The sequence below is a fragment of the Nematolebias whitei genome, chromosome 4, assembly GCF_014905685.2.
Source record: "Nematolebias whitei isolate Nwh7 chromosome 4, NemWhi1, whole genome shotgun sequence".
Lineage (NCBI taxonomy): Eukaryota > Metazoa > Chordata > Actinopteri > Cyprinodontiformes > Rivulidae > Nematolebias > Nematolebias whitei.
In genome coordinates this window covers 8,991,448-9,007,865 of record NC_056501.1, presented here as the reverse complement: position 1 = coordinate 9,007,865, position 16,418 = coordinate 8,991,448, and the positions used below count along the sequence as shown (strand labels likewise).

The following is a 16,418-nucleotide window of genomic DNA, read 5'->3' as shown; positions in this document are numbered from 1 at the left end:
TTTGAAACTTCTGATCCTTGCGTTGTGAAATGTTCTTCTCGGGATGGTTTTCGGTGTAAAATCATGGTTTTTAATGAGTCCCTGTCGGCTGAGTTTTACCAGAAACTAAACGTAGAGCATGAAGCTGGAGCTCCTGGTCTTCAGAACCTTTCGTAGTTTAATCAGTGATGAAGAGGAGGAGGAGGAGGAGGCAGGTGGTTCTGCCTCACTGCTGCTGCCAACTGATTTTTTTAAGTTATTTTCTGTGGATTTACCAGGTTTTATTTCACTCCATTTCCTCTAGTGTTCCTAAGGTTGTTCATTCCTGACCCAGCTGATCTGGCTGTACTTTATTCTGACAATCCTCACTGCAGCACTGAAGGCGAATCCAACCGCTGCAGAAAATAATGCAGACGTGAAACCGTCACATTACAAACGTTTAAAACATTTCACTGTTGGGATCAAATTTTCTACAGTTTCTCCGCATCGTCTAAGAAATTATTATATTGAACATACATTTATGTCAAAAGTCTATTTTAACATATGCTCAAATATTTTTACATTTTACCAGATTTAGAAAATTTAAAGTACATGTTTTTGTGTTTTATATAATTAACTGTAATAATAATTTCTTTTTACTTAACAACAATTTGTAAATGTTTGTTTAGGCAGTGAGTTTTATACATTATTAGTTGGAAATTATGCTTTATTATTTATATTAAATTTGACTATCATTGTTCATTATGTGTCAGACATTTTGTTTTAATATTTCCCAAATAATTTATTTTTATCACTCTTTATTTTACAAATTTTCCATTTTTTATCCGTTTAATATTAGTTTTGAGCAGTTTGTCTCAACTACAAATCATGTCAATGTTCTTGTTTCATGATGCTTTTAAGGCACATTGAGACATTTGTTTTATAAAAATTCTTGTAAAGCCTTATAAAACAGTTAAAAATAATTCATATATTATCAGCCATCAAATCTTTTTAATTAAATAAAATCAAACTTTGTATAATTAGTCTATGAAAACAGAATTACAAAAGTGAATAGTTACAGTTCTAAAGCATCTGAATGTTTTTAAATTGACGTCTCTTCAGTCGTGAAGTAAATATTTGGATCATTTTTGTGGTTTTGGTCAGAAATAAAACGATCCAATCAGCAGCCTCTGTGAACCCCCCCCCCCTCCCCCCAGAACTCATAGATCTCCACCATCTGAGGGGAAACACCCCGAGACCCCCTCCTCCCCGGAGGTGTGGGTCAGCGAGAAGAGATGATGATGGTGATAACTGGGAGCCGGTGCATTACTGCATCGATCGGGTCGGGCCTTTCAGCGCCCGCCGCTCTGATTGCCGGCACTCGGGCCGACAGGAATCCGATGGCGCTGTCTGTGTGTTAATGTGCGTTTGTGTGTGTGGAGGGTGTGGCTCTGCAGAGTGTGTGTGTGTGTGTGTCAGAGCAAGTAGCAGCTCTAACAGCTGATCCAGAACCAGTAGCAGGAACTGAAAACAAAGGAGGAGGAAAGTCTCAGGTGTAAATTATTTATAGCTGCTCAGGTTTGAGTTGTCAGTTTGCACAGTGCAGCGGTGGTTTGTGTGTGGCCGGTTCTGGGTTCGAGTCCCAGCTGGAGGTTACACGTTCTCCCATCCACTTTCCTGCAAGAGTCTGAAAACAAGCAGGTTACACTGTTCGTGCGTGTCAGTTGCTATGTTGACGTGTGCAAAATTATTTGATTGGATTGAAATGTATTCGGATTAAATAATCCGAATGTATCGTTTACATGGGCACAATCTGATCATGGCGAGCGTTTACATGCAGCAGGCTTTTATTCAGAATAGAAGTACTGACATGCGCAGAGTAAGTATGTTTACATGGACATAAGTAACCGGATCAAACAGCCGTTCGGAATAAAAACGCGTCATGTCAACACCCTGTTCGGGTTTTTTCTTTTTATTCAGCGTGATCCGAAATCATTTGTGATCAGAACGAAACGGGTGGTTTACGCCGATTCATAACCCGAACGGTGCGCATGTAAACACTTGATCTGTTTGTTTTTATCTGATGGTGAAAAACTGACCTGACTGCGCTTTGCCATTTCCGCCTGGCTAATGCTAATAATATTAGCATGTCAGGGAAGCAAAACTGGTCGGTGAGCGACACAATATTTCTACTAAACTTTGAAAGAGCTCAAAATGATCTGTATCACCTGTAGCTCAGTCAGGGAGTGCAGTATTGTCTCATTAAAACCTGTCGCGGGTCCATTTGGGTGCTCAGGTTTGTTTACGTTCATCCCAGAAGTAGAACTTCTTCTCCTTCAGTGTTTTTTTTTTTTAAAGGAGAGTTTACCACTCTGCGCATGTCAGTACTGCTGTTCAGAACAAAGCCCGCTGCACGTAAACACTTGTCATGAACAGATTGTGCCCATGTAAACAATACATTTGAATTATTTAATCTGAAAACATTTCAATCCGGTCAAAAAATGTTGCACATGTAAACATAGCTAGTGGTAAACTCTCTTTAAAAAAAACATAGAAGTAGTAGTTCTACTTCAGGGATGAACATAATCAAACCTGAGCATCCAAAATGGACCCGTGCCAGGTTTGAAAAACGATGGAGACGTTACTGCACTCCCTGATTGAGCTACAGGCGAAGCGACGCATGGTTCAAATGCACCTCTTTAGAAATGTGTCACTCACCGACCAGTTTTACTTCCCCGACATATTAGCATCTAGCCAGGTGGAAATACGTGAGGTTGACATAGGTCACACATGCGCAGTCAGGTCAGTTTTCCACAATCAGAATAAGATGATCAGATTAAGTGTTTACATGCACACCGTTCAGATTATGAAACGGCATAAACCACCCCTATCATTCGGATTACAAATTCATTCAGATTAAGCTGAATCAAGAATCCAAGGTTCTTTATTGTCATTCGCATCACATGTGATACATGAGGTGGAACGAATTTGTGTACACAGGGTCCCAGTTACATCCAACAAAAGTATAGAATGTAAAAGAAAAACAGTAATAAGATCTAAGATATTCATTCAACCTTTATTTAGACAGGTTAATCCCATTGAGCCTCGAGAACTCATTTACAAGAGAGATCTGATTTCAACAAAAAATGATAACAATGGACAACAGCGACAACAATAGACAGTTATAAAAGAGGCATAAGATTTTTTTTTTTTTACAAATTAAAATAAGATGGCAACAAAAGTAGCAAAAACAGCTAAATTATAAGGCGAATGTAGAAAACTAAAAACAGGAACATGTTGATATATGAACTAAGAAGCTCAGAATAATCCAAATAGTGAGATTACGTGAAGCATTTTTATTCCGATTACTTATGTCCATGTAAACATACCTTATGTGAGGTACTGTGATGGAGTGGCGACCCGTCCAGATGTAGCCCCGCCCCTCACTTGTAGGCCCTGCCCCTTACAGCCTTAAACCAGTAAATCAGTTGTTAAGACTTAAAACTGCTTCTTCTTCTTCAGAGACAAACTAAAACATCAGTTTTCTGTGTGAACAAACTAATTCCTCCATGTGGACTCAAACCACGTGGCGCTGTGGTGGGTCCTCTCAGGTTCTGGTCCTGCTGCTGGATCAGAACCGCTCACATGCTGATAGGAGATATTGATCAACGCAGAACATGGAAGCTCTGCTGCTCTTCTTCAGCTGGATATTTTTAGCTGTTTGAGGCACTGATTCACAGATCATAGAGCGCACGTACACACACACACACACACACACACACACACACACACACTTCCTCACAGACCGGCTGAGCAGCAGTGAGGCCTCGGAGGCGTCATTAATGTGAGAAGGCTGTTGTGTCTGTCAGGACTTAATGAAAATAGAACACACACACAGGTAAAACACAACAACACACACACAGGAAGTGGAGTGTGTGTGAGGTTGTAGTGTCTGCGCACTTCAGGTTTCAGGTGTGTGTTTAAGTGTGTACTCCTCTGTGTACGTAGCCGAGTGTGAGAGAGAGACGGGCAGCTGCTGAGTTGTGGCGTCTCGCTGCTGCAGCCGAGCGAAGGAGACATTAACTAACTTCTGTTTTCTAATGGAGATTAATGAAGCCCGAGAAACACACACACAGAAACACACACACACACACACACAGAAACACACACACACAAACACACACACACACACAGAAACACATGCACAGAAACACACACACACAAACATGCACAGAAACACACACACAGAAACACACACTAACCCAGACTCACTGCTGAAACACACTTCTACCTGAGAGGTTGATGAGTTTAAGTTGGAAAACAAAAGAGTAAAATTGAATAAATAAATGAATGAAAACAAGGAAGGGGGGGAAGGTCAGATCTAGTGAAAGAAAGCAAGGAAGGAGATAAACAAAAAAACTGAAGGAAGGATGGAGGAAAGGATGGAAAGAGGGAGGTAAAGAATGAAGGAAAGATGGACAGGAAGAGGAAAAGAAGCGAGTAAAGTTTATGTAGGAAGGATGGAAGCAGAAGGGATGATGCATCGTTTGTTTTTGTCTGTGATTATTTTCACATCCAACATGTTTTAATGCTCCGAGAGCTCAGACAGAACCTTAAAAAGAACCGAGCTCGTGATGGAATCTGGATCGGAACCATCAGAACCTCTCTCCTCCTGTGAGATTTGTCTAGTTTCACCACAACAATCTGAGCTGGGATCAGCTGATTTTCATGTAAACAAATGGTTCCGGTTTCCGTCTGTGTCGTTCAGAACTTTCAGAACCGTGTCCACATGTTGGACCGGCTCCCTGAGGTTGGCGGGGAAACAATCGGATCAGAACGCACTGAAGGCTGCCAGCTGAGAGCAAACAGTTGTCCTCTGCTGTCACACGAGACTTTCTGATTGGACCAAACCACAAACCTAAACGCCAACAATAAACGAGGTTTGAGCAGGAACTGATGGTTCTGATCCAAAGTTCTGACAGAGACCCTGTACTGCTGGTTCTGCTTCTGTAACTTCTCATTTGCAGCCTTTGATGAAAGTTATTTTAACAATCCTGATGTTCCGTGTCACCTCATATGAAGGTTCTGTTTACAGAACCAAATGCAGAACTTTTAGTTTTGATCCAGAAGTCGGACTCTTTCAATTTTTTTTAAATCGGCTTTTATGAAAAATAAACTTCCTGTTTTCATTTTTTTAATTAAGTTCTGTAATCTTGGACTTTGGGTTACAACGGATCATTAAAAAGTGGGCGTGGCCTGTTCTTCTTGGCTGTTACTGGTTCTCTACCAGTGCCTGTTCACCTGGTGTTAGAACCATCTCGCCTGTGTCTGATGGTTCCTGGTTGGTTGATGGAGCTGAACTAGGAGGTCCTAAAAGCTGCAGACGGGGTTCGGGTCTGAACTGGGGTTCTGGTTTTAAACAGCTGGTGTTTCTTCTTCAGTGGTGTAATACCTCAGGGAGCTCCAGCAGAGGCCTCCACCTCCTCACGGCTGCTCCTCTGGGACCCATCAGCTGATCCTGCTCAGAGTTCTGGTTCAGCCGTCTGTCTTCACCTCCTTACTTCCTGTTTTCACATCTTTCTTTGTCTTTCTTTGTCTGTCTCTGGAGTTTACTCTCATCATTTATTCATTTCTGTTTTGCTGATATTTTATTTTTTATTAGTTTCTTTAATCAAGGAGTAATTTTAAGATTTTATTTCCATTTTCTCTGTAATCTTTCTTTTAAATTTTTGGTCCTGTTTGATGTTTTCGATCTATTTTATCTTCACACATTAACTCTTAATTTTTTAATAAACTTCTCATCACATTCCCTTGTTTACTTTTTCTTTTATTCCTCTTTTCTCTGCATCCTTTCTTTCAGTGTTTATCTGGTTTTGTTGTTGTTGTTGCCAGTGGTTGCCATGGCGACCTGCTGTGCTGCAGGCGTTGAGGTTGGACGTTTCCTGTCCTGAGGGATGATGGGAAAACGGCCTCGGGCTCGTTGGTGTATTAATGACTTTCCTCCTCCTGTGTTCATCCCTCCATCCGTCCGTCTGTCTGTTTGGAACCTCTCGGGCCGTTTCATCACAGACAACCTGAACGGGCTGAGTTCTAGGCTTTAGAACGAGCTGAAATGTTCCTCAGAGGTGAAACTCGCCTCGTGGGATCGTCTGTTTCTTCTGAAACGCCGGTTCAGAACATCCAGACTTCTTCCTGACGCTCCTCCGACTCAAGAGCACATTTTTTATCCAGTCCGTACGCTTCTGACCCGACCTCTGTGTCGTTTTCAGGAGGTGCTGTTGAAGCGGGCCGCGGACCTGGTGGAAGCCCTGTATGGGATGCCGCACAACAACCAGGTGAGTCGGCAGCTTGACACACCTGTTCAGGTGTTTGTACGTTACACAGGCTGCCAACAGAAAAGATTCTACCGCGGTTCAGAACTGAATTAACAATGCAGCGTTCCCTGAAGGAATGCATATCGCCCGTCATTGATATGTCTGAGTGATGGGGATGATTCTCGGCTACTACCACACTATTTTATAATTTACATCTATCCTTTTGTTTACTTTATTGGCAGCCATCTTCAATAAGTTCAACTACAAAAGTTAATAAGTTGTAAGTGTTTCATATTTCTAAGATTATTAAAATCTGTTCACTGGTTCATTAGATATTTTGCTAACAGACAGAAACTTACATGGTCACCCAACCATACAATAATTATTTTTTAGTGTCTATTTAAAAAGGAAAACAATAAAAAACATGGGCGTCTAATAAAACAACCAAGTTGGAAAACTTCTATGGTGTTGCTGAAGAGGTTGAAACTGAGTTGTTAAAGCTAAAAGTAGCTAAATGTTAGCTAAAACCTGAAAGTATCAAGAGGCTAGCTAAAAAAAACTGATTAGAAGCAGCAACAGGCTAGATAAAAGCTAAACGTAGCAAAAGAAACATAACCAGAGCCAGACTTCTGAAGATTTCAAGATAACCTAAATTTTTGAAGGAGTTAAATAAATCTGTGTATTTTTAGTGTATACCTAAGCTTTTCCTTTGAGCTAGCATTTTGCTATTTGCTAGCGTGTAGCTACCTTTAGTTATGCTTTTGCTACTACTATACTATGGTGAGTGGTGGCGCAGAGGTTAAAGAAGATGGGCCTGTGATTGGAAAGTCGCAGGTTCAACTCCCGGTACCGACAACATCAAACTGTGGGTGGAAAAGGTGAAACACCCACACCTGCCTCCACCCTCATTCGCCTCACTCTGGGCCCCTGAGCAAGGCCCTCAACCCCCATCATCTGCTCCCAAACAGGTCTCTCTTGAAAATGAGTTCTCATGACTCAATGAGACTACCTGGATAAATAAATAAAACTTGCAGCTTGAAAGTTGCATCTTTTACCTTTAACTTCGTTTTAGCTTTTTCCACAGATTTCAGCTGTCATTTATCAGCATCCCAAAAAGTTACCTAAATGTTTGTAAATAAAAGTAAATAATCTTGAAAATTATAAAAGTTACAAGAAACAGATGTAACAGCATCATCTCCTGAATGAGCTGATGTATGAAACGGCTGAATCTGCATTAACACTTCGCCATAAATAACACAATGTAGGATTTCTGATGACTGATTGTTGGTGACGAAGCCTTTAGCTCGGGGTCCGGCGGTGCCTGCAGAACGTCTGAACTGTCGTTTCTCTCCTTCCTGCAGGAGATCATCCTGAAGCGAGCGGCCGACCTCACCGAGGCGCTCTACAGCGTCCCGCGCAGCCACAACCAGCTGCCCTCGCTCACCGGCTCCGCCGCTCACTCAGGGATGATGGGCGTCAACTCGTTCAGCAGTCAGCTCGCCGTCAACATCTCCGAGGCCTCGCAGGCCGACCAGGGTGAGAACCGCAGCTGGGGTTCTGTTCGTCTCAGGGAGGACTGAGGGGAACCAGAACCTGGGTTCCTGGGTTGGGTTCATGAGTTCTGAGCAATCAGCAACGCCTAGAAAAACCTGCAGTTTGTGAAGGCCCTTCGACAAGAAGCTGGAGCTGCTTTTCCTCCACAAAACACCCCGTACCTCCCCCTCCACCCCTCATCTGGTTCTCCCATCGGCCCGACAGCGAACACCTTGCAGGAATCCATGAGGTCATGGGAACCAAGGATCCATACCTCTGTTTTTACAGTCTCCCCCTCCAGCTCCGAGTGCCGTCGCAATTATCCTCCGTGATTAAAGCACGAATAGGAGCCCGGGTTCTAACGGACGCAGCTGATTAATGGGACTACACGGGACCAGCTCAACCCTCCTCAGTTCATTCATCAGGAGTTTCAGAACTTCCCGTTTCTGCTGCTCAATAAGTCTGAGTGTAAATCTGAATTGGCTTCAGAGGATTTACAGAAAAATGACCCACCTGTGTGCAAAAGATATTTAAATGTTCAAATATATATATAAAAAAAACAGTCCAGAACAAACTGTTTCTCAGAGTTATTGACATTATGAGGAAACACCAAATGCAGGACCGACAGTTTCACGAGGGTTTTACCGACTTTTCACAGATCACTGACAACCAGAACCTGAAACCCGTTCAGATGTTCTGACTGAGGTTGACACGATAATACGAGACATACGGGGCGATAAAGTGAAGCTGCTCTCTCAGATCAGTGGATGTGGTCCGGTTGGTGCTGCTGACCCGTCCGTCAGCTGATCAGCAGCGACACGTGTTTCTGGTTCAGGTGTCAGCCGATGAGAGGAAGTGATCTGGATCGGATCAGCTTCCCACACCGCCACCGCAAACAGTCGGGCGTTAAAGAGCCACATGTGTTTCCCATCGGCAGCTGCTCCTGCTGGGAATTACCCAAACTGGGAACAGGACTTTGGACTGGCTCAGCAGGCTCGGCCCGGGGTCGGTGGGAACTCCGGAGGGGTCAGAGGTCAGGCAGAGTGTCGAGGAGACAGGAAGGTGATGATGTCACCGTTGAGGCTCCAGAGATTGTTGTCAACACAGACACAAGAAAGAGGCGGAGCCAATGAAAGGAAGACACAGGAAATAAACTATCAAAGTAAAAGCTCTCAGTAAATCAAAGTGAAATCACTGGGGATCTGTTTGGTTTCATACAGAACAAATCCAGCTGTGGAACGTCTGTAAAACTATTGGTTTTTATGTCATTTTGTTTTTACATTATTACAAGACTCTCATTTCTGACAGGATTTTTGTCTCGCATTCCACATATTAAAAGTATAAATAAATTTGTGTAGTTTGATCAGGAACAGTGAGTTTTGACTTTGGTAAAATGTGCAACATACGACAAGTTCCTTTGTACTGAAACTCTGGCACAACAATTTCCTGCGGGATCAATGAAGTACTATCTTATCATAAATAAAATTCAATTCAAAAATTTCCCCATAGATGACAACTGAATTTAGTTTAATCAAGTGAAAAACATGAAGAATTAACAGGAAGAGGATTTAAAATAAAGCTCATACTCTTCAAAATAAGAGTCTGGTTGTGTCATAGTGGGTTTTATAAAAGCTGAAGGATGATGTAGCTGCGCTGAAACAACTAAACATTTGTTTTTCCTGATGTCTTTCAGTAAAACAACCATTTTAAGACGATTGTTTTGTTTTGATCTTGAGACGGTGAATTAATTTTCTCCCGTCCTTTCAGGTTATTCCCGTAACTCAAACAGCGTGTCTCCTCGCGGCTACGTGCCAAGCTCCACGCCTCAGCAGTCCAACTACAACACCATCACGTCCACGATGAACGGGTACGGAGCGGCGGGGATGACCAACCTGGGCGTGCCCGGCTCCCCCAGCTTCCTCAACGGCTCCGCCGCTAACTCTGCTTACGCAAGTGAGTTTATGGAGAGATTTTAGGTTTTTTTTACTTTTATGTAGGAGAAGGAAACCTGCTCAGAGAGTAAAAACACACTTTACATCTGGGAGGAAACAGGTGTGGGAAAAACTCACCTGAAACTCAAACGCACGTCTGACTTTAAACCTAAAAAAAATTTAATTTAAAGGAATATTTCAGCCACTGAGGCGGGTTTCTGTGAAGTTTTAAACAATATCTCACCTGTTGTAGATAGCGCTTTAAAAGACCTCAGTTTGGATAAATAGTTTATGTGACAGGACTCATGAGCTAATGGCTAGTCTGAACACAGCTGTGACCCAAGTTAATCAAACAATAACAATCTAAAAAAAGGGCAATTCATGTTAATGATATGTTACATTAACCCACTGTGTGTTATACTGCACTGTAAAAGTTATTGGTCTAAGTGTAATTAACTTTGGTTAGACTGAGTAAACATATAAAATACCTAAAGACCAGTTCTATTCTGTTAGAATAATTTGGTATTTCCCACATTTGAACCAGGCTTGTTGGGAAGCTCATTACTGAATAACCATCTTCTGCTTTCACAAGATAAAAAATTAATGTTTGGGGAAAATAAGACTATTTTCAAATGTTTTTGGATTAATAAGAAGATATACAGCACGCACAAGTTTTTAACTTGTGTGGTTTTCACATGTAAATCGAACAGTACATGTAGCACCTAGCAAGATGGCTGCCACAAATCTCGCCATCAATGGTTATTTTAGTTTCTCATTTGTGTAAACACTGACACACACACACACACACACTCTGAGGGTCTGAATTAACATTGTTTGTAGAAGCTTGTGCAAACAGCTATCTGCACCAGGTAAGATACTTCTACAGAGTTCTCCCACTTCAGTATGGCTGAAATAACCAGCAGCAGCTCTGTTGTTGGTTAACCCCACAGAAGTTTGTGCTTTCAGTTAATTTCCTGAGTTGAAGTGTAACTTTGAGCTCTGAGGAAGTGTCTGTGTGTGAAATGACTGTGGTTACTGAACTAAGCTCATGTAACCAACATCCAGAACGCGTTTGGAGTTCCTGGGTGAAGCTGAAATGTCAGATGTGTTTGTTGGAAGAGAAGCTCCGGCAGGTGGAAGCAGGGCCTTCCTCTTGCAACAGAAAGTGATGAACATGCCTGCAGTCGGAGCTGTAGCTCGACAGGCGCAGGTGTGTTTTTGGAGAGCGGTGAAGTCTGAAAACACCCCACCCCAACCCCCACTCCCCGCACTGGGAGCGCTCCATTGTTTTGGCTTCAGTTTCAAAGAGCTCAGCAAGTCTCAGAGAGACTCGTTTAGAAGCTCAAACTGCGTCTCCGTGCCAGGTGATGCTGCCATCCCCGGCGACCAAACAACGCCTGGCTGAGCTACAGTTTCCTGTACGGTGTGTGTGTGTGTGTGTGTGTGGAATGAACACCCCCATGCATTGTTCACCTCTCCCCCTCCTAACTGTCCTCCTGTCCGTTTACCACCTCCTCCACTAACCCCACTAACATCCTCACCGCATCCTTTCATGCATTCACGCTTTGGGCCAAATCCATTAATATCAGAAAAACAAGAAGGAGCTAAGGAGGAGGAAATGTGAGGAGAGAGGAGCAGCGATTCAGGACGCACTGATGGCTGTTGGCATGAAGCGATAAATCACATTTCATTTTACACACTCCCATTTTCAGACGCTTTTCTTCAATCATTTACAGAAACGCAGAAACTTTCAGTGTTTTTACATCAGAGCGCGACACACTCAGGCGGAGCTGAAGGTTTGGTTCATCGCTGCAGAAGTCTGGGTTCACTTCCAGATTTAACGTAGTTTGTTATTCCTGTTCGAGTCTTTGGCTCCAGATAGATGTTTTTTTTTCTGTTTCTATGTTCTTAAAAACACAGATACACACATTAATTACATCAAAATACAGAGAAAGAACGTTCTACTCTCAGCGAAGGCAGCTCTTTATCAGAAAAGCAACAAATCTTGTGACTTTTTCTGGTGCTGCTGGAGCTTTTTGAGACTCTGAGGTGAAAGCTTGTTTCGTGCTTGCTCCTCTCAATGAGCAGCTGCAGTTGGAGCAGGAGATGTTCACCCCTCTGCAGCCAGACTGCTAATAAATCAAGTGAAGCCGCCACGGGCTTATCCCACCCTGGCTGTAAAAGTGAAAATTTCTTTTTCTAAAATAAATCACTGCACTAAAATAACTCTGTCTCCTCTGAGTCATCTTAACCCGGATAATAGAGGGTTGGAAGTGTGACATCAGAACTACAAGTTAACTTTCTTCTGTCCGTTCCTGCTGTTTTTTTACTCACTTTCTCTCCCACACAGCGTACGTGCACATTTGTTAATTAGGAGTGGCATCATTTAGTGACTTTCTTTACTGAGCAAACAATTCTCCAAGAACTTCGATCTAGTTCAGAGTTTCACTCTCAATCAGAATGAAAAGATAAAAACGGCGGCATTGTTTGAAAGCATTTGTAGCGCGAGTCCCTGGGGATCCACCCAGTCTTTAAAGATCTGTTCATAAAGCAGCAGTTTTTTAAAAAGATAATCTGGAGTAGTGTGGACGGGCTGCCAATCTAACCCCGTTCACGTTGGATTAAAAACCAGGAAGAAAGAGAAAAGTTCCTGCAACATGTTTAAATCGATAAACCAAACGTGCAAAACGTTTTAACGCCACGTGACTTTAATCAGCACGGACTCACCCTATCTTAACAGAGCATCTCCGTTTCCATGACAACCCGACTGCTGCAAAGTTCTGGAGAATTTTCCATCAATTACACAGATCCGGGATTCATTTGGAAGTTATGAATAATGAATATCCTACCTGTTGAAGGTTGCTCTTTGAACAAGCTAATTTTGGAAAAACGATTTGTTTCTGTTCGGACTGATGAGCTAAATGCTGGTCTGAGCAGAACCTGGGTGGAAGTGGATTATGTCGTCCAGTGGATTATGTCGTCCAGGCTAAAACATTTCTTGGTGGCCATCGTGAACTCTGTACTTTTTCATTGCACGGTTTATTTCAGCAGAAACATGAAAAAATTCCTGCCAGATGTGATTCTTGGACACCTGGAAGTGCTACAGCTAACTGCTGCTGTAATAAGTGATTACACAAAACTGGCATGTAGAGGTTTATAAAACCATTTAAGACGGGAGAAAATCTTCTAGCCTCATTCAGACGAGTTTTTAAAACTCGCGTTCGGTGTCTCTGTGTGGACAGGAAACAGAACTTTTCAGAAAGTTTGTCCTGTTTCACGCCGGCTCACGGTCAGTTTGTGCTTTAGAAACCAGAACAACACCAGAGCTGTTATTTATTTATTTATTTTTCTTTGGTAAACTTTGATCTGGAGCTGAAATGGTTACAAACTGAGGGGAGATTATAAAGATCAAAGGAGAACAAAAACGGGTTCTGGTAGAACGTTTAGCCGAGAACACAATGTTCTGTTGCTGTATTCATACGGTATTGCCTCCTAGTGGCACCCTGTGGACATTACAGTGTTTTGTTGCAACGTGCGCAGAAAAACCATCGGGATGTTGTGCACAGATCCAAATCCGGTTCTTCGGGGAACCGTTCCAGGATTAATAATTTTACTGTAAACTTCTCGTCTCTTCGGGTTTTATGGTTGAATCGGGCCAACAGTTGTCATGTTTGACTCGGGGGTCAAACGGGTCGAGTGAAGCTTCTTCCTGCTTGCAGTCAGACCCAGATGTGCGGTTCTTAAAGTGTCGCGTTCTGAAAATCTTCAGAAGTTCCTTTAAGCAGAAAAAAACTAAAATAAAAAAGATGAGGTCAAAAGATGTTTTTCTTGTTTTCTAAACCGCAGGAACAGTTTATACCTGATGAACACCTGCACACACACACACACACACACACGCACACGCACACACACACACACACACACACACCTGTGCAGTGTGAGTCCGGAGCAGTTCTGGTTCTGGTCGGTTTGTTTCAGTCCTTTAAGTTATGGATCAACTTTGCCGGATGTGTTTGTTCTTGGAGCATGTTTTGTTCCTCCAGAACTCGGCCCGATCCTCCTCTTCCTCTTCATCCTCCCCCCACACCCTCTCCCTCACCTGCATGACTCACCTCATCTCCGCCCGTCGCCTGTCCGTCAGCCTTCCTCACCTCCTCCTCTTCCTCCTCTCCAAAGATTCATTCTCTCCTGTCCATATGGTCTCTGCAGTCAAACAGAAGAGCGCCTTCGCCCCCGTCGTGCGGCCACAGACCTCCCCGCCCCCCACCTGCACCACCACCAATGGCAGCAACCTCCAGGGTGAGCATCCCACCCCCCCTCCTGTTCCTCCCACCTGTCAGCACCCTCGTCCCCCTGCAGTCCTCCTGTCCTCAGCTGGACGGATTAAACTGATCAGAGGTCAAAGTTGATCCATAACTTTTAGCTCAAACAGCTTCTTACAGGCGTTTAACTCGTTTTAATTTGTTTTGACAGGTTTTATTTTACAAACAGTAAATATTAATAACGTTATTAGATGAGTAATCACCTATAAAATTATATTTAATGTTTATATATATATATATATATATATATATATATATATATATATATATATATATATAGATATTACCACCAAAACATGTCAAAATTTTATTAAGTACATTTAGATCAGAGCAGATACTCAGAGGGACGGAGGTCAATCCGGTGCCACTTTTATTTTTTTATATTGTAAACGTTGCAGATAACTTTATGGAAGTCAGTTAATGCCACAATAAGTCAGTGGTTTCTAAGGTTGGGGTTAGGACCCCACTGTGGGTCATGAAACACCAGTGAGGGTCTTTAGATAATCTACAGATATCATTTTCATTTAAACACAATGATAATAAATACAATAAAATGATTTGTTTGTCTTTATTCCTTTGTTTATCGGAGTGATTACCAAAATTTGTGTTTAATTTTTCATCATTTTTTGGGGTTAGAAGCTAAAAAGTTTGGGAACTACTACAACAACAACAAAATAATAATAAAAGCCCCAGAAGAGCCAACGAGAAACAGCCATTTATTGTTTACGTTAAATGTTAAGGAACTCTGTACTTGTTGCATTTTTTTAATTCTATATAGATCTTAATAAATTTTAAAATGAACATATTCATAAATTTGTTTTGTTTTTTAACTATAATTTGTAGCAGTAAAGTCATTAAAGGAAATCAAAAGTAAAAAATATCAAACTACAAGAAAAATAAGATGTTCAACAACACATCTACAAATCACTAAAGAAGCTCACGCTTCACTGAAGTCCAAGGCTCAAGTTTTTATATTTTAATTTAAAACATCTATAAACCACAGTTCTACAGAGTCTGTTCCCAGAACCAGAACCATCAACAGTTTTTTATTAAAGCAAAAATCACTATTTATGAAGTTTCTTAGCTGATTTTTCATGAGATGAGTTCGATTTTATGCGACTTGAAATAAGCTCAGAACATTTTTATAAAATAATTTTTTATTTATTTCTCTGATCTGGAGTTTAAACAAACAAAATTCATTTATCTGTTTAAAAAACAATTAAATTCTAAACATTGGTACTAATTTGGTTTTATTTCAGGAAAGTTAAAAAGTTTTTTTCACAGTAAAATTTAACCTTTAACCTAAATTTAACACGATAGCTCAGTGGTTAGCACTGTTGCCTCACAGCAAGAAGGTCTTGGGTTCAATCCCCGGTTGGACCTGGGGTCTTTCTGGGTGGAGTTTGCATGTTCTTCTCGTGCATGTGTGGGCTTTCTCCGGGTACTCCAGTTTCCTCCCACAGAACAAAAACATGCATGTTGGGCTGCCTTCAGGCCCAGACCTCCCTCGCAAAAGAGATCTGAGATCTCAGTGTTGTTTGCCTGGTTAAATAAAGGTTAATAAATAACCTGTCGATCATCAGGAAACTGACATTTTCACAGCTAAACCTGCTAAAAATGTCATTTTAAAGTTTGCTGAATATTAAATAAACATGGAACTTAATTTATTTAGCAGTAAGAAAAACTAACTACACAACTAAACACATTACAAACTAAACACTTAGTTTTATAATCGAGCAGGAAATAAAGGTTTAAAACCAAACTTTAAACTAAAACCAAACAGACTTTATGGATAATTTAAGCCTTTTGTTTGTTAATAAATCAGTTTTGTCTTTAAACTGAACCGGGTTCGGGTTTTGCTCGACTTAATATCAGAAATATTTCTGTCTTCTGTTTCAGCCATGGCCGGACTCATCGTGCCCCCCATGTGAGGACGACCCTCAGAAACATCCTGACAGAACTCCCCCTCCCTGACCTCCTCCAACCTGAAGCACACCCCACACCAACCGCCCATCTGGACCAGAACCGTCCTCTCTCCTGCCAGCAGCCGATGGCGTCCTGCGCCCCCTGCTGGCAGCTGCAGGTCGAGCAAACCTTTGACAGCGAAACCTGTGGACGGCAGCTGCAGCTGGTTCGGCTCATCTGCAACGTCAAACAGAACTGAACCGGTCTCGGGTCGGTCCGAACCACCGTGAGATGAGAAGCGGTCCACCGGGAGCTTCGGTTCACCTCCAAGACGCGAAGTCTCTAAAATAACTTGTCCGAAAATCCTCGCGGAGCTGAAGGAGGTGCTTTCAAACGTCGACACCGAACTGTAACTAAATTATTGTTTTTTAAAGAAAAACGTTAAATCTGAAAAA

At 42.0% G+C, this 16,418-nt stretch overlaps 1 protein-coding gene across 1 annotated transcript in view; it reads left to right on the top strand.

The window, feature by feature from the left end:
* The window catches only part of LOC119408381 (transcription factor COE3), a 36,240-nt gene extending 20,050 nt beyond the window's left edge, over positions 1-16,190 (top strand). The window contains exons 4-8 of the mRNA XM_037675184.1: positions 6,228-6,293; positions 7,634-7,808; positions 9,573-9,758; positions 13,946-14,035; positions 15,958-16,190. Coding sequence (XP_037531112.1) covers positions 6,228-6,293; positions 7,634-7,808; positions 9,573-9,758; positions 13,946-14,035; positions 15,958-15,989 — 549 coding nt within the window. The 3' untranslated portion in view covers positions 15,990-16,190. The remainder of the gene's footprint in view (positions 1-6,227; positions 6,294-7,633; positions 7,809-9,572; positions 9,759-13,945; positions 14,036-15,957) is intronic.
* The last annotated feature ends 228 nt before the right edge of the window (positions 16,191-16,418 follow it).